The sequence below is a fragment of the Hippocampus zosterae genome, chromosome 7, assembly GCF_025434085.1.
Source record: "Hippocampus zosterae strain Florida chromosome 7, ASM2543408v3, whole genome shotgun sequence".
NCBI classification, from domain to species: Eukaryota; Metazoa; Chordata; class Actinopteri; order Syngnathiformes; family Syngnathidae; genus Hippocampus; species Hippocampus zosterae.
Window position 1 is genome coordinate 3473081 of NC_067457.1, and position 23820 is coordinate 3496900.

Consider the following 23820-nt stretch of genomic DNA (forward strand, 5'->3'; position numbering starts at 1 on the left):
GCTTTGGTTCCTCCACTTGTGTACTGATCGTGTAGCACGAGTGTTGAAAGTTCATTTTAATTAAACACCCCCGTTGGGAGATTAAAAATATCGAAATTGGCCCGGCACATGTTGGTTTAGAGTCTTTCATTTGTGACGTGCTACTTGTCGCTCTTCTTCTAGTGGTTCTGCTCAGCCAGATTCTGCTCCCCATACAGGTCGGGGTTCTCGGCTAGCGTGGCTCGGACCTTCTTCTTCTCCTTGAAGCGTCCGGAGTGGGACACCTTGACTTGGCGCCCCTTAATGGCCGACTTGTCCACGATCTTCTCCAGCCTGGCGCTGAACTCGGACGCTTCAGGAGTGGGCCCGCCGCCGCCCCCGACGGGGTCTTTGGTGTTGCTGCCATACTCTGCCGGAATCTCATACAGGACCTTGGACTCGGTCTTCTTCTTGCGAGAGAAGGTGAGCTTCCACCAGCTGGGGTCGGACATGATGGCAGCGGGACAGATACGAGACCTACGGGATACAAAGCATGCAGGGTTGTCATTATGTGTGTGTGTGTGAGGGAGGAGTGGGGGGGTGTAGGGCCACCTGACACTTGGTTTTTCACCTTTTGAATGACTAAATAATTGAATGAATGAGTATGTGGTGGGCGGCCCGGTAGTCCAGTGGTTAGCACGTCGGCTTCACAGTGCAGAGGTACCGGGTTCGATTCCAGCTCCGGCCTCCCTGTGTGGAGTTTGCATGTTCTCCCCGGGCCTGCGTGGGTTTTCTCCGGGTGCTCCGGTTTCCTCCCACATTCCAAAAATATGCATGGCAGGCTGATTGAACACTCTAAATTGTCCCTAGGTGTGAGTGTGAGTGTGAGTGCGAATGGTTGTTCGTTTCTGTGTGCCCTGCGATTGGCTGGCGACCGATTCAGGGTGTCCCCCGCCTACTGCCCGGAGACAGCTGGGATAGGCTCCAGCACCCCCCGCGACCCTAGTGAGGATCAAGCGGTTAGGAAGATGAATGAATGAATGAATGAATGAATGAATGAATGAATGAATGAATGAATGAATGAATGAATGAATGAATGAATGAATGAATGAATGAGTATGTGGTGTTCATGTAATCTGATGTTATGTCACACAAACACCTCCTGGATGAAGTAGCAACACTACACAACATGCATCTGAATCTTATGGTCAAGCGTTGCCCACATTACTCCACTCTGTTCTCTCCTCTTTGTTGTCGATGGATTAGGAAGTTGTTATCGTATGATTCTGTCATGCGCTGTGTATTCTATTCTATGGTGTGTGCAAATGTACTCGGTTTCATATGAGCAGCTATGCAAATAGTGCACATGTGCGGCGGTCTTATCAGGGCCGCGCACACCTGTCGGCACAAAGGTCCCGCGTCGTGTTTGATCTGCTGTGTTGACTCCTGAAGTCGTAAATGTTTTATTTCTTTTTATGCTGCTAAGAGGGCTGCGCTCCATTGCTCGATAAGTCCTGTGTTTCTCTGCTCAGGGGGCAGAGGTCAATTTAATACTGATAAACAATCAACAAAACCCGCAGTAGAACCGAGGAACATAACAATAGTTTTTTTTTAATGGCTGTTTTTGCAACTAAATGCAAATACGCGGACCTTAAATATTAAATACAACTAAACTATACTAGGAAATGATTCCATCAGCATTAGGAGGGACATTAATCATAATTATTGACGGAAATGGCTTGTCAGCTTCTGGAGAATAACTTTTACAATGTGCATATTTCCTCCGGGTGTGTCGGACCTTTGACTGTTGACTCATGGAAGGCCCAGCCGCAGTTGACTTTTAATAAGTTACCCTGTGTGTTCTGTCATGCCTCAACACATCACAGAAGCCAGCCAACCCCCCCCCCCCCAAAAAAAAGGAACACCAAACACCTCTTTTTCGGGGGGGAATCACTAACCAGCTGACGGCGAGACAGCAGGCTCTCTCCTGCACTGATCTACTGCGCCATCACACTGTCTTGTGCTTTGTGATTCGGACTTTCAGTTCCTATTATAGTTGAATTGGTTACCATGGTTACAATAACAATCATACAGTGGATACAGATATTATAGACACATAGGTCGGTCGCCAGAGAAATTTATATATCGAGAGAGAGAGAGAGAGAGATTTGACCCAATCACTCAGTTGTTGTGCGGGTAAAGCTATGATTTCAAACTGTCCCTGAAGGCAACACCTGGTTTGCTGAATGAGATCGATAAATAGATAATGTCCTACCTTGCTGGCTGAAGAAGGCAAATACAGCAAAGGTGGTCAAAAATGAGTAAGTGCCGCCATGTTTAAGTGGTCTTTTCCCCCCATTTGTTGCGGTCGTCCTGTCAGGTGAGCAGCATCTCTCTTGTCCACCTGTCTCGTCACCGTGCAGCTACCTGACACACACACGCACACGCACACCTTGGTCCCTCCCAGCCGACGTGCAGACGTGTGTGACGGTGACTCAGTGGGACCTTTCTTTGGTCCACGACGTGGAGATTCCGGTGAGCCAAGCAGCTTTCCAAAACTGCACCTAAATTTCCCTTTATCAGCCTCAAACGCTCTGGCCCTAATGTGGAATTTGGACTCGGAATAAAGTCACCTTTGTGTTTAACATGTGCTACTCCTGTTTCACAACTAGATTGCGCGCGCACACACACGCTCACATACAATGCATATGAATACAAGGTCAGTTAGCCGTGTTTTGCATAAATTGTGTGTGGGTTTTGCACACAAATTTGCCAGACATTCAAATGTCTGAATACACAGTATGAATTGAGCCACTGAGAACTAGAGTGGGCTAACTTCATTATTGTCATCTAATCCCAGGTTACTTCATTTCATTCAGGCAACCTTGATGATACTGAATGGGATCCAATCGATGAAACAGAAAATGTTGATGGGATCTCAGTTGAGGAGACAAGTGCGAGCAATGTGAATATTATGTTTGGCAAAATGCCAGCGTCAGAGGATCTTGTGAAACTTGATTCTACTTTATTGTCATTGTACAGGAACAATTTTTTAACAGGAAGAGGCCGTGAATATCAATGGAATCATGGACTAAGCTACCACGATGGACTAGTGTTTGAGATCTGCCTCACAGGTACACCTCAGACACTTACGGACATTTTTTTCAGTGAACCTAACATGCATATTCTCTTCCTCTCGCTCCTTTTCTCGAGAGACAAACCTACATGTGTCAAGTATTTTTTGCAAACGACCTCACAAATAAGATCATTCATCTTACAATCCTGAAGCCAAACTGTCTTCATATAATTAGTTTAGAACGTCCTCTTCTGGTGATACTTTATACTGCATGTACTGAAAAGTGGGGGGGGGGGGTTCTTGTCACGTTAAATGTTGTTCGTTCCTTCATTCAAACATGAACACACCAAAGACTGAGATGTATAATGAGTATGGGAACTGTCTAAAAAATTTCTATTAAGAATAGAAAAGGAAAGTGTCCTTCGCGGCTTCCGTTGACGTCACGCGATGCGTGACGTCAGCATAACAACAAACTGCCTTGATAGCTCACGGGAGAAATTGAAACGATCAACATTATAAAACCAATATTTCTAAATCCACTTTGAATGTGAGGCATCTCTTGAAAGGTGGGCATTTTATGCTATGTAAAACGAGCAAACCAACGACTGTTGCCCTCGGCGTGACATGCCAAAGATCTAAGAATCATCTAGCGTTCATGCTAATTTAGCGTTGTTGTTAGCCAAATGCTAAAAGGCTTTATAACGACCCGCTGATATTTCACACTCGTAACTTTATTAGACTTTGGCATCATCAACAGCTCTTGGTTCGCGGTGTTGAAATCAATAATGGATTTGTTACGCGTCACCTAGTGAGTTGTCACGATCGCGTACATCAGTGTGCTAGGTGGCTAACTAGTAAGCGTCAATTAGTCAGCGCAAAGTCAACGCTTTGATAAACGGACGCAAGTGGCAACGTCTCCGATTGCTTCGTGCGTGAGGTTTAAATGGCGCTTTAGTGTTCTGTTTGCTCTGTCTCTCTCACTCTCTTGCCGACGTCTCGCGAAGAGTTAAACTCAGCGGTCGCTGTCTTTTCTAGCTGCCAGTCAGCGAAATATCGGGAAAATCCGCTTCGTTGCTTGTGTGTGGGGGGGAAAAAAAGAAGCACGCATTGCAGTTGCATTGCGGGATCTAACTCGCATGTCGTCTTTTGGGTGGACAGTGTTTGAGATCCAGGCGGGGACCGGGCTTTCTTGAGCCTGTCGGTTGAGCCAGCCGGAGAGACGGGGAACAGGATTGGGAAGCAGGGCGAGGCGGAGCCGGTGGAGAAGATGGCCGGCAGCCCGGAAAAGAGTTCCACCGCGCAGGAGCTGAAGGAGCAGGGGAACCGCATGTTCCTTTGCCGCAAGTATCAGGAGGCTGCGACCTGCTACAGCAAGGCCATCGTGAGTAAAATGTCTTTTTTAACTCTCACCACTGTCATTCAAGGATCATTTTGAATGGATGCACGATGTTATGTTTGCACCAAACATGCAAAAAGAGCCCCCCAGCGATTGTCTTGTCATCCTATCCAATGACATAGACCTGTAGTATGTAAAATTCAAGAAGTATTTATCATAAGGACAAAATCACATCAAAGATTGCTTTTTTACTTTCTACCAATGTCTACGTGCGACGGTGGCGTGATGTCCCGCCTTCCAGAACCGTAACCCCTCCGTGGCAGTGTACTACACCAACCGGGCCCTCTGCCATGTGAAGCTGCAGCAACATGACAAGGCTCTGGCTGACTGTAAGCACGCGCTGGAGCTGGACACGCAGTCAGTCAAGGCGCACTTCTTTCTGGGCCAGTGTCACCTCGAGCTGGAGAACTACGACGAAGCCATCGGGAACCTGCAGAAAGGTCAGACCGAAAGCGCTCCTATAGGTCCTGAAAACCTCCCGCGTCGGATTCTAAAATGTTCTGCAACGTTCCGTTTTCTGCAGCGTACAACCTGGCGAAAGAACAGCGGTTGAATTTCGGCGACGACATCCCCGGCGCCTTGCGCATCGCCAAGAAGAAGCGTTGGAACAGCATCGAGGAGAAGCGCATCAACCAGGAGAACGAACTGCACGCCTACCTGAGCAAACTCATCCTCGCAGAGAAGGAGCGGTGAGGGCCGGCCAGCGAGCTGGCGCGCTATCTCGTTTTGTTTTTCTCGCTCTCTCTATATCAAAAGATGACTCATGTCACTGTCACGTTGCACTGCAGACAACTTGAAGACTACAAAGAAAAGCAGGACGACGATCGCATTAGCGGTGACGTGGCCAAGATTGCATCCAAACACGTACGTTCATACAGATTGTCGACCGCCGCTTGGGTCTTTTTCATGAGTGCTTCCTCGTGTGACCCAATCAGGACAAGTACTTAATGGACATGGATGAACTCTTCTCTCAAGTGGACGAGAAGAGAAAAGTGAGTATCGCCTGCATCGCAATGATGACCCGAGCATACGTTTACTCTGTGTTGATGCTAATTAAGAATAATTCATTCATTCATTCATCTTCCGAGCCGCTTGATCCTCACTCGGGTCGCGGGGGGTGCAGGAGCCTATCCCAGCTGTCTTTGGGCAGTAGGCGGGGGACACCCTGAATCGGTTGCCAGCCAATCGCAGGGCACACAGAAACGAACAACCATTCGCACTCACACTCACACCTAGGGACAATTTAGAGTGTTCAATCAGCCTGCCACGCATGTTTTTGGAATGTGGGAGGAAACCGGAGCACCCGGAGAAAACCCACGCAGGCCCGGGGAGAACATGCAAACTCCACACAGGGAGGCCGGAGCTGGAATCGAACCCGGTACCTCCGCACTGTGAAGCTGACGTGCTAACCACTGGACTACCGGGCCGCCTAATTAAGAATAATAATTCTAATAATAATTAAGACCAGTTCCATTGCGTGCAGTCACAAAGAGCGTTTTTAAATTTTTTTTTTTAACATAGTCTGTATCCCCCCCCCCTCCCCCCGCCAGAAACGGGAGATTCCAGACTACCTGTGCGGCAAGATCAGTTTTGAGCTGATGAGGGAGCCGTGCATCACACCAAGCGGGATCACCTACGACCGCAAAGACATCGAGGAGCACCTACAGGTACCAACTTCATTCCGTTTGCGCGGCAAATGTCAAAAAAAAGCCGGTCACGTGATCGAAATAGCTTTTTAAAGTTGCGGTCTGTCCGCCATTGTTTGCTTTTAACGGCCGCGCCATTCAGCGGAGGGCACAATACTGTATCGAAAATGAAGTGTGATTTTATGAGTGCCACGCCATTGATAATCTTCGTATCCGTTTGTATTTAATTTGAGATGTGAGTGCATCTGAATGTAGCTTGAACCGGGTAACGCCCCCAATCAGTAAATCCAATAAATTGACGGTAACTACAGAAAATTCATTTTGTTCAAATGACAACGAGAAACTCATTGAACTGAGGTTGCGCCGTGTTGAATGGAATCCTAAAGGTGGGCCTTTTTGTGCCAATTTCAACATCCCCTTTTTAACCCCTTCAGCGGGTGGGACATTTTGACCCGGTCACTCGAAGCCCCCTGACCCAGGACCAGCTTATCCCCAACCTGGCCATGAAGGAAGTGATCGATGCCTTTATCCAGGAGAACGGCTGGGTGGAGGACTACTAGATAAGAACCCGCCCCCCACCCCGGTCTCCTCCCTTTTGGCCATCGCGAGTCTACACAAGACTGTCGAGATGATGTCGCGCTTCGCCTGGACATGAACTGTCACACTTTGGACTAGCGTAGGGGGAGCCGAATGTGGACCTCGGAGCCCGTCGCCGCCCCCTTTGCATCTCAAATTAGCGAGGCTGTGTGTGTTTGTGGCCTGCTACTCCCTTTAACATCTTCGACAACTTTGATCTTTCATTTTCCTTTTGTCTCTCCTCCCCAACGCGGGAGTTGCTCTCTCTGGGGTCTCGTCTCATCTTCCTCTCGTCTATTTCTATCTCGAGTGCTACAAATCCCAGGGACACGTCACTAAATGCTGCCGTGTACGCGCGCGACTGCCAAAAGACGGCAAATCAGATTTATTCTTTCTTAGCACTTCGACTTGAAATGTTAACTATGCCCCCCAGCCTCGCCCCCCCCCCAAAAAAATCCGTTTGCATTGTGTGACCACTTTGTACCCAAGTTTACAAAATGACAGCGAGGGTTGGGGAGTGACAAAAAAAAAAAGGTTTACGTTTGTGTGTTTGCAATTGTCCGCTTCTCCTGTAGGGGGCGCCACAATCCGCCACCCACTGCTGTGCGCTTTGACATTTACTCGATATGCTCTTTGTCCTCTTTAGTAGGACTAAGACTGAAGACTGTGCCCAACTAGTACTGCTAGCTAGGCGCTAGATTTTAACTCACGGAATCTTGCATTATCACTCGTCGTATTGTAGCACGCACGTTTTCGTACCTAATTCATCGTACTCGTAGGATAGCGAATAAATGCTTCGTCATGTGAGCATTTAGCCGTCCTAGGAGTGTGCCGAATTTTCTTAGGCCCCTTTCCCACTGAGCGGCGAACACTCGTGCATTTTTCTACCTTTGCTTAACGCCGGCACTTTTTCGCCACGCAGTGGGACGGACGGGCGCTTTAGATTAGTGAGGGCAAAGAGTACACGGACCCGAAGCCGGGATCTCGAGGCTCGCCAACCGCTCAAGTACAGACAATTGAGATGAAATGAATGTATGTGTTTAGTCTGGAGCTGGAAATTTGTTGAAACGGGACATTTTCGTCATGTAAAGTGGCCTTGGAAGTGGGGAAATGAAGGCGAAAGGCTTGCTGGTTAAAAAAAAAAGAAGAAGTTTTCCCTTTGCTGGATATTCAGTCATGTATGGGAATCAGCTGATGCAAAAGGTGATTTCAATGGCATTCTTGCACCCAAACTTGTGCTGTGACGATGTTTGATTCCCGCATCGCCCTTGAAATGACTGCGTGCTTTACAAAAAAAAAAATTGGGCGGGGGGGTGCCTTTTGTTTTTTTACCCTGATCGTCCATGCTGGTAATTTGAAGCGTAATCTTGCAAATTGCAGAAACAATCACCAGTGGGGAGAGGTTGGGCGGTGGGGGTAATCCGTCAAACAAAAATTTCACGGTGTCATCCTCGCACGTGTTTAAAATGCTGGAAAGCGCATCATCAATCAGGCACACCCGCGTTTTTTCCACAGCAGTCCTCGAAAACACCGTACTTGTGAGTTGACTGATCTTCTGGCCCGAGTGGTTGACGTCAGTGTGCGAGAAAGTGTAAATAATCGGCTTGTCTTATTTCTTCACAAAATATGCTTCTTTGTTCTCTTTTTGTTTTTCTTGCCGTCTTTCATCTTGAAAGTGTATTAAATGTCGATATGTTGATAACGTGGAGGCCCCGTTTCTTTTTCTTTTTTTTATTCTTGGGGTTGGGGGCTTGTGGTGTTGTACCATTTAAGACAGGGGTGTCCAAACTTTTTGCCAAGGGGGCCAGATTTTATGTGGTAAAATGTCGGGGGGCCGACCTTGGCTGACATTCTTTACATTGAACAACAATATTGTTCAACAAATTTTAGTAAGCCAGTCTGTTTCACATTTCCATTTTTATTTTAATTTCAACAATCTTAAGAATTTCTTTTGGTTCATTTGAAACAGGAATTTGAAATGTGACATATCAGTCAATATAAACACGGAGTGATGTCTTGTTAACTCGTGAGTGATGCCCTCTAGTGTCTAAATGCTATTACTCATTTAGTGAATGCTATTACTCATTTAGCCACTAGAGGGAAGCAGTACTCTATGAAACATCACTCGCCAGTCTACGAGACCTCAGTCAATGCAACACGTGTTCCATTGCGCCCAACCTGCGGGCCAGACGGCACTGATTTTATGACGGGGGCCGAGGGCCGGATGAAATTTGACCGCGGGCCGGATTTGGCCCCCGGGCCGGACTTTGGACATGCCTGATTTAAGAGATCTTCAAATATCTGTGCACTCGGCACTTATTTGTCCCTTTAGTTTGGATTTCCCAGTCAAGGTTTTGATATACGCACACGCACGTATCTGTGAAGTGCGTGCGCGTGTATCAATCCCTCACTGAGCCCATTGTCTCTGCCGCCGTCACGGCCGGTACAAGGAGGGCAGAGGACAGAAGGCGGCATTACTTTTGCCGAGGCCACAGCACAGCGCGATCATGGTAAGCGGTTTTTTTCCGGGCGCATTTTCGTCTCTTGCGCCTTCCGCGCTGACCGCTGCCGTGTGTCTTTGCAGAATAGCCGTATGTTAGCCGTGCTTCTATTTGCCGTGTTGTCTTCGGCCCGCTCCTCAACCAGGAAAGGTAACGTGTCATTCCGTTGACGTGACTTTCCGCCGCTTAACGATATGAAAGATTTGCCGTCGTATCGAGGAGCTTTTAATTTTGGCTGGTGCTCTTGCCGGTGAGAAAAAATGTCCCGCCTGTCCCCGTTGTCTTCAGTGGGTCTCGCCAGCAAAGTCCTGGTCTTCCCTTACGAGACGGATTTCAGCTACGTGACACTGATGCCGCTGAAGGAAATGGCGCTCAAGGCCTTCACGCTGTGCATGCGCGTGGCCACCGAGCTGCCCGAAGAGCGCCAGATCATCCTTTTCGCCTACCGCACGGCCGACTACGACGAGCTCAACGTGTGGCGCGAGAAGGACGGACGCGTCTCGTTTTACATGAGCGGAGACGGCGTTTTCTTTTCCCTCCCGCCGCTGGGCACCTTCCGCACCAGCCTGTGCCTGACCTGGGAATCCGTCGCCGGCCTCACCGCCGTTTGGGTGGACGGGAAGCGCAGCGCTTATCAAATATACAAACCCGGACACGGCATTCGTCCCGAAGGCACCGTCCTCCTCGGGCAGGACCCCGACAAACATCTCGGCGGCTTGGAGGCCCTGCAGAGCTTTGTGGGGGAGATGACTGACGTGAATATGTGGGACTACGTCCTCTCCCGGAGCATGATCCAAGCCTGGCATTACGGTAACAAGGTCCCCAAAGGCAACGTCTTTGACTGGGCCACCGTTGATTATGAGCTGAACGGCAATGTCGTGGTGGTGGAAGATGACTGACTCGCCGTGAACTCCCGCGGAGGGATGTGTGACCTCTACGGTGGAGTGCCTCTCATATTTGTCATGGTTTTACTTATATTCTGTCTTACTTTGCATTAGCCTTACGTCGGTGGGTCTCGAACTGGGGTCAAGGACTCATGGTGGTCGACGATCTGTAGCCTGGGGAACAAAATGGGTTTTAAAAAAACAAACAAACACTAAACTAATGCTGATCTTGTCTAAATTGACAGAAAAATGTCAGGTATATAAATTTAGCCTCCTGCTAAGCTATCTGAGATTTTTTAAAAATACATTATTCGAACTTCATAAGTAATCATTTTTGGACAAATTAAGCGGAATTGGATAGTATCTGACAGTCGAGGATTCTAACGAACAGTCTGTATGTATTCTTGTAGCATTTGAGTGAGAATATTTGCTACTTGAAGGAATATCACTTCGCAAATTTTTTATAAGGCCTCCAACAAGATTTTACTTTGCTAGCATTAGCACTGGCGATGTTTCTCAAACGTCTAGTATTTAAATGTACGGCGTGTGTCATTCTTTTCGTGCGGGTTTAATTAAACTCCCAATTTTATTAAACAACTTAAAGCTGGTGTGCTTGCCTTGGCCGCTAGGGGGCAGTAATATACATACACTACATAGGACATGTAGATTTAACAACGAAACAAGTCGTTATTAAACTTGTAGCATTTGAGTGAGAATATTTGCTACTTGAAGCAATATCACTTCGCAATTTTTTATAAGGCCTCCAAACAAGATTATACTTTGCTAGCATTAGCACTGGCGATGTTTCTCAAACGTCTAGTATTTAAATGTACAGCGTGTGTCATTCTTTTCGTGCGGGTTTAATTAAACTCCCAATTTTATTAAACAACTTAAAGCTGGTGTGCTTGCCTTGGTCGCTAGGGGGCAGTAATATACATACAATATATAGGACATGTAGATTTAACAACGAAACAAGTCGACTTTCGCAGCCAATTTTTGACCCATAGTTCATAAAAGATTCCGTTATACTTATGCTCACAACTCAATGCAAAAACGTGTCTCGAAAAACTCGTTTGATAGGTAGGCCCCACCGTACACTATATTTGTTGCAGACATTTAAATCATGAAGTAAATTCGGGATGAGATTGAATAAACTAACCATCCACTAAAATGTGAACTTGTATGTGTCACTTCAATAATAAAGGGATGTTAGTACCGTGACTTTTTTGTGTGTTTTTGCGCACTTTTGATCCCAGAACTAGACACAATTGTCAGTGTCATCAGCCTCACACTGAGCCCATTGTCAGTACTGACATGACGCTCCTTGCAGAATCGGTGTCATTCAAATTCAGTCGCATTGTTTTATTCCATTGCGCTGGTCTGGGTGTCGCGTGAATTTATCCCAGAGGGCTGCGCACCCCAAAGACTCACCGTATGAAGGATTCCTTACACGTAACTAGCAGAACTGAAATCATATGGTGCCTCCTTGCCCCCCCCCCCCCAACCTCCCCAAAGACTCAGCTCAGGGTCAGATGTTCTCCATCCAAGTGTAAGCTTAAGCTCGCCTTCCCCATTCACGTCTGTGGCTCCTTGCACTCATTATCTCGGCCTGCGCTAAGGCGTAGTGACCTCCTTGCAGAGACCACGGAGAACTTTCTGGCGCACGGCCCAGGCTCCCTTGAGGGTGCGAAAGTGCCGTGTTCCCATTGTGTGTGTGTGTGTGTGTGTGTGTGTGTGCGTGTGTGTGTGCCCTCGGCGCTGTGGCTGCTGCTAAATAAGGAGAAGGCAGTGCCGATGAGTTGTGACTGCGGGTCAGCAGCCAAATGTTCCACCTTCGTGGATGTTGCAATGCATCAATCGCCGTGCCCAGTCAGTGTGCGTGAACACCTTTGTGGACCATCTGGTGGACCGGGCCTGGCATCACAGCTCACATACGCACGCACACGCATGCATTTCCGCCCCAAAAGGGATGCCGAGTCCTCACACCGTACGAGTAGTTGAACGCAATCTTACTGTGTACTATGCAGTGCTCGGAACTGAGATATTATTTTTGTCACTGCTTGCCGGAGTTGTTCTTACCACGTGTAAGTAGTTATCGTCATATTCGTACTGTCAAAGGCTATAGTATTTGTTGAGCAGAGAGGCATTGTCACACTGCTCTGAAAGATGACGACCTACTGTGTATTCTTCCTAACGTCTAACGTCTGGGCCGATGGTAACATGGGATTTTTGTTTGCAAAATATGCTGAGTTTTTGTTCATGTTTAGGCCCTCAAAAATCTTTTCCAAAGATATCGACAGCTTCCGCGAACGAGTACCCGATACCTTGACATAAGGCTGGTATCAGCATTCGCCCATCTATGGCATTTTGACATTTGTAAGTGGTAACGAGGCTTTGTGTTCAGTCAGGACATGACAAGTGGCCGTATAATTCCAGCTTTTGCGTCTTCTGTGGCCCGTTTTGTCCAAGTGAGCAATCTGTTGCACCCCCCGCAGCCCGCACGGGGGGGGGGGCCTGCCAGATCTGCATATCGACCCCGCGGTGCTCGGAGGTGCCGCTGACTCGTGTGCGTGCGGAGCTGGTGAAATGTTTTCCACGCGAGAGGAGCTAGACGGGAGAAGCTCGCGAGCCGGTCGAGGGGGGAGACAGAAGGCGGGCCGTTCTGGATTCCTTCGAGCAACTCCAAAGAGATTTCCAGGCAAAACATATTTGCATACGGCAAGACAGTGCTACGAGCTATCCCGGCGAGCTGAGGCGTGCGCGCGCTGAACAGATGGAGAATGTTTTTTAGAGCTTTCTTGCAGAAATTGCAGCCCATTAAATTGAGATCTTGGGCATTATTCAGCCGGCGTTTGTTCACGTGGACATGACAAAGAGGCGAGCGGATCAAGCTGCTCTCGTTAATCACACATCGTTCCCGATAGGCGAAGGCTCGGGCGGCTTTTCAGCTCAATCGGGCGGCGTTTGATTTGGACAGATGGGCCAGGTCAGTCGGAGATGAGCTTCAAAGAAAAAAATAAGAATAAATAAAAGGACGGGCGGCCCGGTAGTCCAGTGGTTAGCACGTCGGCTTCACAGTGCAGAGGTACCGGGTTCGATTCCAGCTCCGACCTCCCTGTGTGGAGTTTGCATGTTCTCCCCGGGCCTGAGTGGGTTTTCTCCGGGTGCTCCGGTTTCCTCCCACGTTCCAAAAACATGCGTGGCAGGCTGATTGAACACTCTAAATTGTCCCTAGGTGTGAGTGTGAGTGTGAATGGTTGTTCGTTTCTGTGTGCCCTGCGATTGGCTGGCAACCGATTCAGGGTGTCCCCCGCCTACTGCCCGAAGACAGCTGGGATAGGCTCCAGCACCCCCCGCGACCCTAGTGAGGATCAATCGGTTAGGAAGATGAATGAATGAATGAATAAAAGGACGTACAATCTGTAAAATGGTCGCTTTGAATACGAACGTGGGAATTTATGGTCATTTCTAAATTGTCTGTCAAATTCATATCAGTCTTATTCAAACTCTTATTTCATCCAAAATATTTTTAAATACTTTTTAATCACTCCTGCTCATTTTGATCTATTTTTTTGAGTCAATGTATCATTAGTAATACTTCAATTATTATACCCATAGCAAAGATATGATTGGGGGGGGGGGGGGGGCGAGGGTAGGGGTCAAGAGGAAGTTAAGAACAACTTGGGCAATGCTACATGCTCCCAAAAGACCTCAATATTAGTTCAACCCTTCCTTCCCTCTCTCTCGCCAAGACGACGTAATGTGCCAGTGTGTCCCCTTCGCCGTCCCCCTCTGGGCTGTATGAAAAATTCACCAGGCCCTCCCATTAGAGTCATTCCGAATCAGGGAGCAAGGCATCGCGTCGGGCCGACACCGCGCTTTTAAACCTCCTCGCAACGCAAATTGTTCTCTTTACGAAAACACCCCCAAAAAATCACAGCCGCTTGGCTCAAGCCCATTATGTTGATTTATTGCACAAATTACTTTTGGGACAAGAGGAAACAAGGACCTTTTTTTTCCACCAGTATGTTTATTTATTTATTTTTTACTATTTTGGCGGTGTTTGTTTGAAATGAAGCCTTCAGTCTGTTATTTATTCATTCACATGAACACTTATGAGCACATATACACACACACACACACACACACACACACACACACAGGAGCATCACGGCTAGTCGTGAACGGTTAAAAACAGATGGACAATACCCTTTTCAGTGAGCGCCTTTCACACTGCCGGTGCAAAGCCTGACCTTTAGAGCGGTGAGGGTGAGAGCGCTTGGCTTCCACCGGTGCCATCCCTTCAGGCGGAACGGGCCCGACACTCCAGCGACTCGCTTACTGGACTTTAAAGCGTGTAACAATTTGACCTTAGAGCCCCCCCCACCCCTTCAAAGTCACATGGATGGTTTTGTCGGCATGTGATAAGGTGAAAGCGCATGTTACCTCCTTGAAACCGCGATTCACGTCTTTGTATTGTGTAGGCTTGTTGGCAAGTTTGGCTAAAAACGTAGCTCGCCATTTTCGCCGTTGTCATCGAAGCGCACACCGATGCAGCATTTCGACTTTTTTTTTTTTCTCGGCCGTTAACCGAAGCAGTTAATGAAATGAAGAATAGAAACGGCATAAGAAACATTTGAAAGTTAAAAGAAACCTAACCTAACCTCTTTGGCTGAGCGTGCGTGCGTGTGTGTGTGTGTGTGTGTGTGTGTATTTTAGCATGCTTTGGCTTTGGCCCTCCGTGGCCTGTGGGCTGTCGAGCTGTTCCAAACATATGAGCGCTGCCACATTGCACGATGCTGCCAGGCGTGCCGTGGCCTCCTGATTAAATATTACAGCCCTCTAAATGGATGGAGATTAGCCTCTGTGGGAATGTTAGGGCCTAATTTACAGCCCCTCCCACCTCCCCACCTCCCAGCCACAAGCCTTCTCTGTTCATGTGTGTGGAAAAAAAATGCAGGGGGGAGCGCACAAGGGCGTAAAATGGTTGAATGTTTTTTTGTGGTGGTTTGAGGTGAATTTCTCCAACCTAATTTTCATTTTAGTTCCCAACGGATTTGGATGGTGACGTGAATATATTTCCCTCCAGAGCCGATACTGTGAATATCCGGTCGGTACTGAAACGATATTTGTTTCATTGGACGCAATGCACGGACGGATGCAAAAGCGTGCTAAAACATGTCAGTCAGCGCAAAGGAAAGTGTTCAATTCCCACTTGCCATTCAAATGTGTGCATGTTTTCACTGTTGTGTTATGCCAGCTCAGCATTGGGGCCCTGAATTATTGATGCCTTGGTTTTGTAGTTCACCACCTATAAAATGCTTTTAAGGACGCAAGTGCATGTTTTGAGGTCTTTGCATGAAACGCCTCAACTTTATTATTTATAAACGCACATTTTATGGAAAAGGGATTTACGCACCTTTCATCACCATTTGAGTCATTTCATTTGTGGCCTAAGCATACCGCAGACAAAAAAATGTGAATTTGTGGGCAGACAATACTCATATCTGTGGCCACAATTTTGTATTTTATGCCCATTGTTATATCCATTGTGGACGTGTACTGAGCAACCCCCATGTCATGTCTGTGTCTCTGTAGGAAAGAACTTAACATACACACACACACACACACATATAATTTGTTCAACATATGTTGTCGTTGGATGCGCGGCGCCTGTAACAATGCGAATCCTTAATTCTCTCTTCATTTCCCTCTCCTAATGGACCAACACATCCATCACACGCACATGTTTGTGGAGCATCCTCAGACAATAACCACACACACACACACACACACACACGTACACACAAGCATCGTGCGCCACTGGGCAGAGACTAGCCTGAAAGATTGAAAGCAATTAAAACTATCATCTGCAGTGGCTCTGGGCTGGCCCGTGGCTGCGAGGGGGGAGCTGCCACTGTGCATCAGCCTCTCAGCCCTCACAATGCGCCGCGACGTCAGAGCCCAAGTGGCGGCACACAAACACACAAGAGCAGACCCACTCGGAGAAACGGCGAACCCCGTTTTGGTGCGCGGATATGTTTCAGACCCTCACCCCGCAAGAGGTGAAAATTTGTCATATCGAGACAACATGTGCTTCGTTAGAATTTTCCGTAGCTGCCGGTTGGGAAAAAAAATAATGTTTTTTAATTCAGTAAAATGTGATGAATCGAACAGTTTGTGCACCCTGATAAATTATGTAATTGCTTCTTCTGGTGTGTGTATCATGGCCACTGGAGGCCAGTATCATCCTGTCATGCCGGTACAAACGGATCAGAGTTTCACAATTCCTTTAAGTGACTCTACTGGGTCAAAGTAGGGTCAAAGTTCTGTCAGTCGTTTTTTTTTTGCAGAGGATAGAGAATATATGCCTGTGAGTATAGTTGTATTATCTGTCTAAATGGATCAAATATCGGTTGCTTCAAGCATTCCAACACAGCCACATAGATGCTACGTGGCGTTTTGCATTGTTAGAGAGAGTTAAGCTAGCATGAGGCAAAGTTTTCGTGACTGGCGTGAATTCTGCACAGCCAGGTTGGACCCGATGTTGTTCATTTTGCAGAAGGCTGGAGGATGTGCGAGAGGGCCGGTTCTGCAATGTACGTCTCTTGAAACAAAAAAAAACAGTCAACACAGAAAAAGTTTTTTTGAAGTTAAGTAAAGTTTGTGCAGACTGCCTGCAGCGGTGCGCAGGTCTTCATTTAAAAGTCTCAACATTTGAGCAAATCCTCAACTTCCAACTCAAAGCACACACACAGCGCGCCACAGTCAGATATCATTAAGTTGGACTCCTGTAACTCCAAGCTGTTTGGGTCAGAACCCCAAGCGTCTTCCACGTGTTTGTCCGTCTCGCTCTGTTTGGATTGGTCTCCTCAGGACAATCCCACCGTCGCCATTATCGGCTACTGTTACAGAGCGCCGACTTGGCTCTTTTTCTCCGATCAGCTCTCAAGCTGTCACTCTCACTTACCGTCGACATTAGCACCGGTGCTTCCCTCATCCTGGTTTCCCCCGCCCGTGTCCCATCGGTGCGTTTGAGTCACATCTCCGCTATTCGGCCTCGACTTAATTTGACAGTCCCCTGTTTTGTCAGTGTGACAGGCCCATAGCGAGACACTAATAGGCCACGGAGACCACCAGCAAAGGCACCAGCCAGGGAGGGCCCCGCGGTGCCAGTCCGCATCACCCTCCACGTCTCTCGGGGCGATGCGGGCTGGAGCGAGAGGGGGTCAGGGCTGGACTGGTCAGGCGGCATCGCTGTCACACCGGGCCACAGCAGACTGGACGCGGCCTCAGTGCTGACACCCGTCACTATACTGTAAGCAAAGCCGCCCCCCCCCCTCCCCCACTGCCAACCGGACTAGAGGAGAGTTAAAAGAACAGCCAGTGGGGGTATCTAATGACTGTGGCTGCCAATCACAGACAAATACGCGGTCTCCACGTTATGTACTATTCATTTACTGTGTGTTTGTTTGTCTGACTGACTGACAGTTACCTGCTAAGCTGCGATAACCCGTAATTGGTAGCCGGTGGCTTTTGACAGATTCTGTTTTTTGACCTTGTTGGTCAACCGTTGCAACGGTTGGTGTCCAGTAGATGTAAAGGGGACCCAACAGACAACTTTGATGCATACAGTTGAAGTATGTACATGTATGGGAATACTCTGCAGTTGCCTTGCGCTTAAGAATTCTTCAACCGCTGTATGGTGGCAGAAAATATTAATCTCCTTACTTCTCAGAAATCAGTAGTTTGGCAAATAGTGAGCAATTCTTCCAAAAAGGCTTCAAATTTCCAGTTTAAAATTCCTGTCAAAATTAAACATGAATTGATTAGAATTAACAGTTGTGTATTTAACAACTGCAGGAGCCCCGAAGTTGAACTCTGTGGAACACCATATCTTGAAAATTCCCCCACCCCTCTTGGCTTTGTTAGCAGGGCGCGGCATTTAAGCGTGACTGAAGAAGGAGACGCGGGGATCTGCCAGGAGGACTCCAAGGATCTTTGGTGTGGTGAATTATTAAGGTTTACTAATACTTCATAAATCCCCTCTTTGTCCTGTCCATTACCGGCCTGTCACATCCTCTCGCCGCTGCGAGACTGACTCACTTGCTTCATCTAGATGACAGAAGTTAAACTGTGTTCCGGAGGAGATGGGAGGAGGAGGAGGTGGTGGTGGGGGTGCAGCCGGGGAGGAGAAGAAGGGGCGGGGGGGGGGGCACGCCACTCAGCAAGTAGGCCCCAGGGCTGAATGGTTTGGGAAGCCTACGCGCGTATTTAGCGCTGGCTAGCCTTGCGCGTTGTGCTTTCTTATAAGCAACCTAGACGAGGCCATTGCTGCCGAAATTGAGTGTAGATGCCGAGGAGCTGATGCTGCAATGCTGTGGAACGAATTGAATTGTTGTCAGACTTGAAGTTAGAAAGGGTTTGAATCCGTTGACAAAGTCAATATGTCAAATTTGCCAATCGTATTTTGAAAATGAGGGAATTTGGAAATTTCCCACATTTGTCCCACTCTCCCGGCATGTCCGCGTTTGCAAATCAATGCGGACATTTTACATATTTAACTCCCCCCCCCCCCCTTCCACATTTCTCACACTTCATGCTGAAGCGCACTCACGTCATGACGGAAAGGCGCTTTTGCGAGAGAACGAAGCGGCGGCTGGATGAGTTCAGCCAACTCCTCGTGCATCCTATCTTCCTCCTGAACTCCCCTCGCATCCACACCAGCATCTCTCTCCCTGTGATCCCCCCCGCCCCCCATCATTCCCCCCCATCTCCTCCTCCCAAAACAGCAAACCTTCCTTTGCCTCAGTGCGTGCCTGGCGGACTCTCTCGGCGGTCTCGACAGCCGAGCTGGTCGTTGCCCCGAGCGCTGTGGAGCCGTCGCCTCTCATTAGTGTCACCACGCCTGCCTGCTCCTTGATTAGAGAATGAGGTGCATGGAAGGAGTACGCGTGTGTTTATGTGGGTGTGTGTGTGAGTCTTCACAAGAGCATGAGGGGGTGCGTGTTCACTACTCCCCCCCCACCCCCCCACGCCCTTTCCCCTCCGCCTTGTGCCCGCAGAGCTGCTTTTAAAGATCAGTGATTTGGTCAATTGGCGCGGCAACTCCAATCCCGCGGAAGGTCACTGATGACTCAATGGACCAGTCAGTGAGGCCGGCTGTCACGTCACTTAATGCGTGTGTGTAAACCAAGGTTATTAGAGTTAAGGAAAATTAATAAACTAGAATTGGGGGGGGGGGCAAAAAAAACAACAACAAAATAAATAACAACGAAAATGCTTCAAAAAAAACCTGAAATTGTATTTTATTAAAATAAATCTAAAACTAAAACTAAGTCGGTTTGAAAATTGTAGCTGAATTCACGTTGTACTTTACATATAAAAACTCAAACCGATACTAAAACTAATAAAAATGAAATGGAAACAAAATTGAGTGCAAAAAAAAAAGAAGAGAAAATGATACAGAACCAATAAAATAAAACTAAACATTAATGTCAAATCCAAAGATCTATATAGTCCCCTACTTTTTTTTAATGGAGTACCCGTACATTGTTTGTGCTTCATTCGTGATTTTGTCTATTTTTGTGGGTGGGGTGGGGGGGTCGAATTGAAAGTTGCGTTTTTGCAGCAAACAAATTGTAAGTGTAGGAATGCCCCTGTTAGGAAATGGTGATTTTGTGTGTGTGACCTTGGAGCACATTTTGGACCGATGTGATGGTCAGGTCAGCGAGTTGCCACACCCCGAGGGGTCCAGAAGTGTGCGATGTGCGTTAGTCCACTTCCCGAATGTCCTGCCCAAGGCGCAGCTGTCCATTTGTGGACAGTTTCTCTGCCCAAAGGGACCACCGACTGACCGAGTGACTCCATGGACCTTGTATACACACACGCTGTCCATCTGTTTGGCTCTGTCTATCATTCACCGCTCTGGAAAATACAAGCAGACATCTTGGTTCATTACGAATTTAAAATACAGGCTGGACGATGACATTTTATTGGACTGGATTGAGGACTTGCTAGTTTCTCTCTTTTTTTTAAGCTATTGGCGAGCTTTACTTGGGTTGCTAATTGTGAACTGAATAATAACAAATGCAAACGTAGCGAACTGAAATGTGCATCTTCCTTGTGCTTTTTCATATGAGAGAATACAAGATTTTTTTTTGGAACACCAAGAGAAGTACTTTTGGGCTGCCACAGGATGATTTATTCAACATTGCAGCTTGACTGGGGAACAAATGTGATTATTTTTATGCAGGTAAAAAAAAATGCTAATAAAAATTGGGTTATTTTTGGCAAGTGCCGGAACAGATTAATTGCACTTTCATTCATTTCACTGGAGAAAGATGATTTGAGATGGTCACAGAACGAATTAAACTTGTATTTGTTGTACTTCAGTGACTTTCCTCCACTGCTGATTTGAGTACAGTAAACCTTCATCCTATAACCCCCGAGAAGCCCCCCTCCCTCCCCCCCACTCACAGTGTTAGCCAGCTCCCAATAATGCAAACAGCTTAGCGGCAGGGAAAAGGCACGAGGCTGACAGCATCTGAGAGGCAAACAAGCCTCCGTCCCCCCCCAAGCTATGGCTTCCTGACTTGTTTATTTGCTAACTGGCTGAGAGGGTCTGTGCTGCGTTGGGGCTGGGGCGGGGGGGGGGGCAAGAGGAAGAACATATGGTTTGCTAAAACGTGAACTTGTAGTTGGGAGGCCGAGGCACCCTAAGGGATGAGGCTGACGGCCTTTGGTCCCTGTCTCCCTCGATTCCTGCCGCATGGGCAGCCAGCGTTGCACGGGCGTCCTCCAGGAGTTGGCGCTCTCTCCCCACTCCCCCGGCCTGCCCCCCCCCCTCACCACTACCAAGGGAAAGTGATGGTGGGTTCCTGCATGGGTGGGGGGGGCCCTGGTCGCAGCTGGGAAAGTGACTGACACCAGGCTCCCCAATGAGTGTTGCTTCTACATTACTGAGGGAATACAAGCCTGGTCCCGGCAGGAGGCTGCGCTGGTGCTCGGGTCCCAACGCATATGGACGTTAGCCACGTGGTCGTGTTCCGATTTTGGACGCGTTTGTCGGGAAATGCATCCTCGGCGCTTGGGAATTGGTCAGGAAGTGACGATGAGATTTGATTCAACTGAGGTGGCATCCACGGTATCTTCAGCTCGGTATCATGTATGAGAGTACACACGTTGTCTGGCACACGCTACATTGATGAACAAACACACGAACTCCCTGTGGGTCAGTGACTTAATATGCACATACTTACACGTTGTTGATACAGACACACAAACCGGCGTGCGCACACCCTGAAGGTCAACGCTGTGATGGACAGCAGTAGTAATGCACTGTGACACAATTAGCTGCTTCCCTTCATTTCCACTCACCCCCCCCCCCCCCGCCCCACTCCTCCCGTCAGGTGACACCCGTGAAATAAATAAATAAAAAAGACCCACCTCCTGAGGGCGTGGTGGGGTGGGGGGTACGGAGGGGTCAGGTGGTTGGAAGAGGAAGTCGACATCGGGCAAAGCGAGGAAGGAAAATCGGGTGAAAAGGGGTGGGTGGGGGGGGGAGTGTTGCCAGCTGCTTCCCGTATCTTAACCCTAAGCGAGAAACGAGGGTGTCAAGTCCTGAACCAGCTGGTTATCTCGTCTTTCCTTCTCCGATAAAGGTGGTGAAACATCGCACGTTTCCATTGTCAAAGTCAAACGCAGCTACAAAGACCAGTTAATTAACTAGTTAATTAACTAGTTAATTGAAAGACGGTGTGCGCACTTGTTTTTTTTTTTTTTTAAAATTGAGTTCAACCACTTTTGAAGTCTCCATTGCTGGGAATCACTCTTTTATATTACATGTGTATTTGACGTCAATGTGTTTAACATTCCAAATAGTAGCAGGTCGCGCAGAAGTAAAGCATCTGATTTGTGTGTGTGTGTGTGTGTGTGTGTGTGTTGAGACCAAAGAGAAGGGCACAAGTGTCTGCAGAGGAAAAAACCCCAACGACTCATAGGTCCCGTCATGGCTGAACCTTGATATCTGCCCTTTGCACAAATCAAGCCAGCTGACTTTGAAGGGATGCCTTTCCACACGCTGGACGGCGGCCAGCGTCCGTCCGGCCCTCGACGGTGTAATTGCCTTGCGTGTTCATTTGAGTGTGAAAGTGGAAATGTCTCATTGTTTGCTCCCAGCGGCGTCGTCTGACATCATGTGAGGCCGGGTCTACTCTGTCAGACACTTGTCAATCTTGTTACATTTTCTTTTTCAAATAGTTTCGGTATTCGGAGACCTTTTGGGGTTTTATTTTTCTTTCTGATGACAATATTCGCTCCCGTTTCGAGTTCACTATAAATATTACCGAACCGCCGACTCGTGGTTAGCCTAGCTTCGCTGAAAAATATTGGCGAAAACAGCCAGCATAGTTTAGCTTGGCCTAACGTAATTGTCAGAGAGAAATGCAATAAACTGCTTTATTTTGGGTAAACGTGTATTACGTGTCTCGGTTTCAGAGTATTTCACTTGCTAGAAATGAAAATGAAAGCACAATTAAGCTGCATATACAAAAAAGTACAAAAGATACCAAGGTAACTAAAATGTAAGGTTACCTTCACCCACGACTAATTGACAATAAAGGCCTGTAAAAAAAACGTTTGTTTTTTTAGAACACTTTTCCAGAAATTCAATTTCTAAGACTCGCCCTCATGCCCTCTTTTGACTTTTTCCAGAAAATGTGACTCGCCAGTGCTCAAACTTATGTCGGAAAGTATTTGACACTTTTGTAAAAGACCGTCAAGAAGCACACACCGGTCCGCTTGCTTCTATCCAACTTTTCAAAAAAGCAAAATGACTGAAAATCCTCAGCAACATAAAACAGGGAATCGCTCAAGGATGTTGCTCTTCTTTGATACGGAATGGGGAGAAAGGGGCTTGGGGGTGGGGGGCGGTCTGCGGTGAATAATTGATAGTGGCTGAGAGCGATATGAGTTTAGTTAATGTGCCCAGCAGCGCACGCTCAGAGAGGAGCTGTTAGCCATTCCACCTCGGGCCTCAAAGTCACAGAGTGGAAGGAGAGAGGAACACTCATCCCCCGAGTTGGAGGAGTTTTCTATTTTCAACAAATAGTCCATCTTAGAAGACACGCGGCAATACGAGCGCGTGTTTGGATGCATGCGCACAGCTGGCTCAGCCTGGTGGGCGCGTTGTCGCAGCCCTCCAGTCCCTTTCCCAGAGCCGTAATGGAGTGCGGCTGTCAGCCTCCGCAGATGCCACTCCATAAGGACCCTTAGCTCATCCTCCTCCTGGTCCTCCTTCAATTCGCCCGTTGCGTTTTAGCGTCGATTGTAGACTAGGCCCGACTGTGGAGACCGCTAGCTTCATTTAGAATCATGCAGCGTGTAACCCGATAACATGATAAGCTGGCCACTGTCGTCTTTTATCAGTACCAGGACCTTGATTTGGGATTAGACCACAGAATCAGGACAAGAACCTTATGTCTGGACTTGAGCCTGTTCTCAGGGTGAGAAAGTTCACTCGAGACTAGTCTAAACCGTTCTCTTAGGACTTTCTCATTAAAACCTTCTCTTTGGATGAGAACCCTAAAAAGTGACTAGAACTGTCACTTGGGATGTTATTGTTGAGTAAACTATTCTTTCTCTGATGACATGGTCCTGCGTCCCGGTACCAGCCAAGAAATTGACCACAATTTCTGCCATGGCAGTCTTGCTCAAGAGTACATCAAACGTCCAACATCAGGTTTCGCCGCACCGTGGAACTCAGTCATCCAGTCAAGGGACC

The 23820-nt window shown here is 47.8% G+C and overlaps 3 protein-coding genes and 1 long non-coding RNA gene across 4 annotated transcripts; 2 read left to right on the plus strand and 2 right to left on the minus strand.

The window, feature by feature from the left end:
- Positions 1-41: 41 nt before the first annotated feature.
- Positions 42-2569, minus strand: LOC127604593 (proline-rich protein 15-like protein A). The gene is made up of 2 exons (XM_052071760.1): positions 2234-2569; positions 42-495 (listed from the first exon to the last, which is right to left on the minus strand). Exon 2 carries the CDS (start codon positions 468-470, stop codon positions 159-161), a length of 312 nt encoding a protein of 103 aa, XP_051927720.1. The 5' UTR covers positions 471-495; positions 2234-2569; the 3' UTR covers positions 42-158.
- An 868-nt stretch (positions 2570-3437) lies between these two features.
- stub1 (STIP1 homology and U-Box containing protein 1) lies at positions 3438-7096 on the plus strand. Its single transcript, XM_052071744.1, has 8 exons — positions 3438-3600; positions 4193-4415; positions 4672-4870; positions 4954-5119; positions 5219-5294; positions 5366-5422; positions 5981-6097; positions 6511-7096. The coding sequence occupies exons 2-8, from the start codon at positions 4302-4304 to the stop codon at positions 6634-6636; spliced, it is 855 nt and encodes a 284-aa protein (XP_051927704.1). The 5' UTR covers positions 3438-3600; positions 4193-4301; the 3' UTR covers positions 6637-7096.
- Positions 7097-9010: 1914 nt separating this feature from the next.
- Positions 9011-10932, plus strand: crp1 (C-reactive protein 1). Its single transcript, XM_052071754.1, has 3 exons — positions 9011-9162; positions 9237-9303; positions 9442-10932. The coding sequence occupies exons 1-3, from the start codon at positions 9160-9162 to the stop codon at positions 10050-10052; spliced, it is 681 nt and encodes a 226-aa protein (XP_051927714.1). The 5' UTR covers positions 9011-9159; the 3' UTR covers positions 10053-10932.
- Positions 10152-11337, minus strand: LOC127604598 (uncharacterized). Its single transcript, XR_007963365.1, has 2 exons — positions 11136-11337; positions 10152-10204 (listed from the first exon to the last, which is right to left on the minus strand). It is a non-coding gene; the product is annotated as an uncharacterized LOC127604598 (long non-coding RNA).
- Positions 11338-23820: the final 12483 nt, after the last annotated feature.

Coding starts and splice junctions, on each gene's coding strand:
- stub1 (XM_052071744.1), top strand. CDS start 4,302: ATGGCCGGCAGCCCGGAAAAGAGTTCCACCGCGCAGGAGCTGAAGGAG. Junction 4,871..4,953: donor CATCGGGAACCTGCAGAAAG/GTCAGACCGAAA, acceptor CGTTTTCTGCAG/CGTACAACCTGGCGAAAGAA. Junction 5,295..5,365: donor CCAAGATTGCATCCAAACAC/GTACGTTCATAC, acceptor TGACCCAATCAG/GACAAGTACTTAATGGACAT.
- crp1 (XM_052071754.1), top strand. Junction 9,304..9,441: donor CCGCTCCTCAACCAGGAAAG/GTAACGTGTCAT, acceptor CGTTGTCTTCAG/TGGGTCTCGCCAGCAAAGTC.
- LOC127604593 (XM_052071760.1), bottom strand. CDS start 470: ATGTCCGACCCCAGCTGGTGGAAGCTCACCTTCTCTCGCAAGAAGAAG.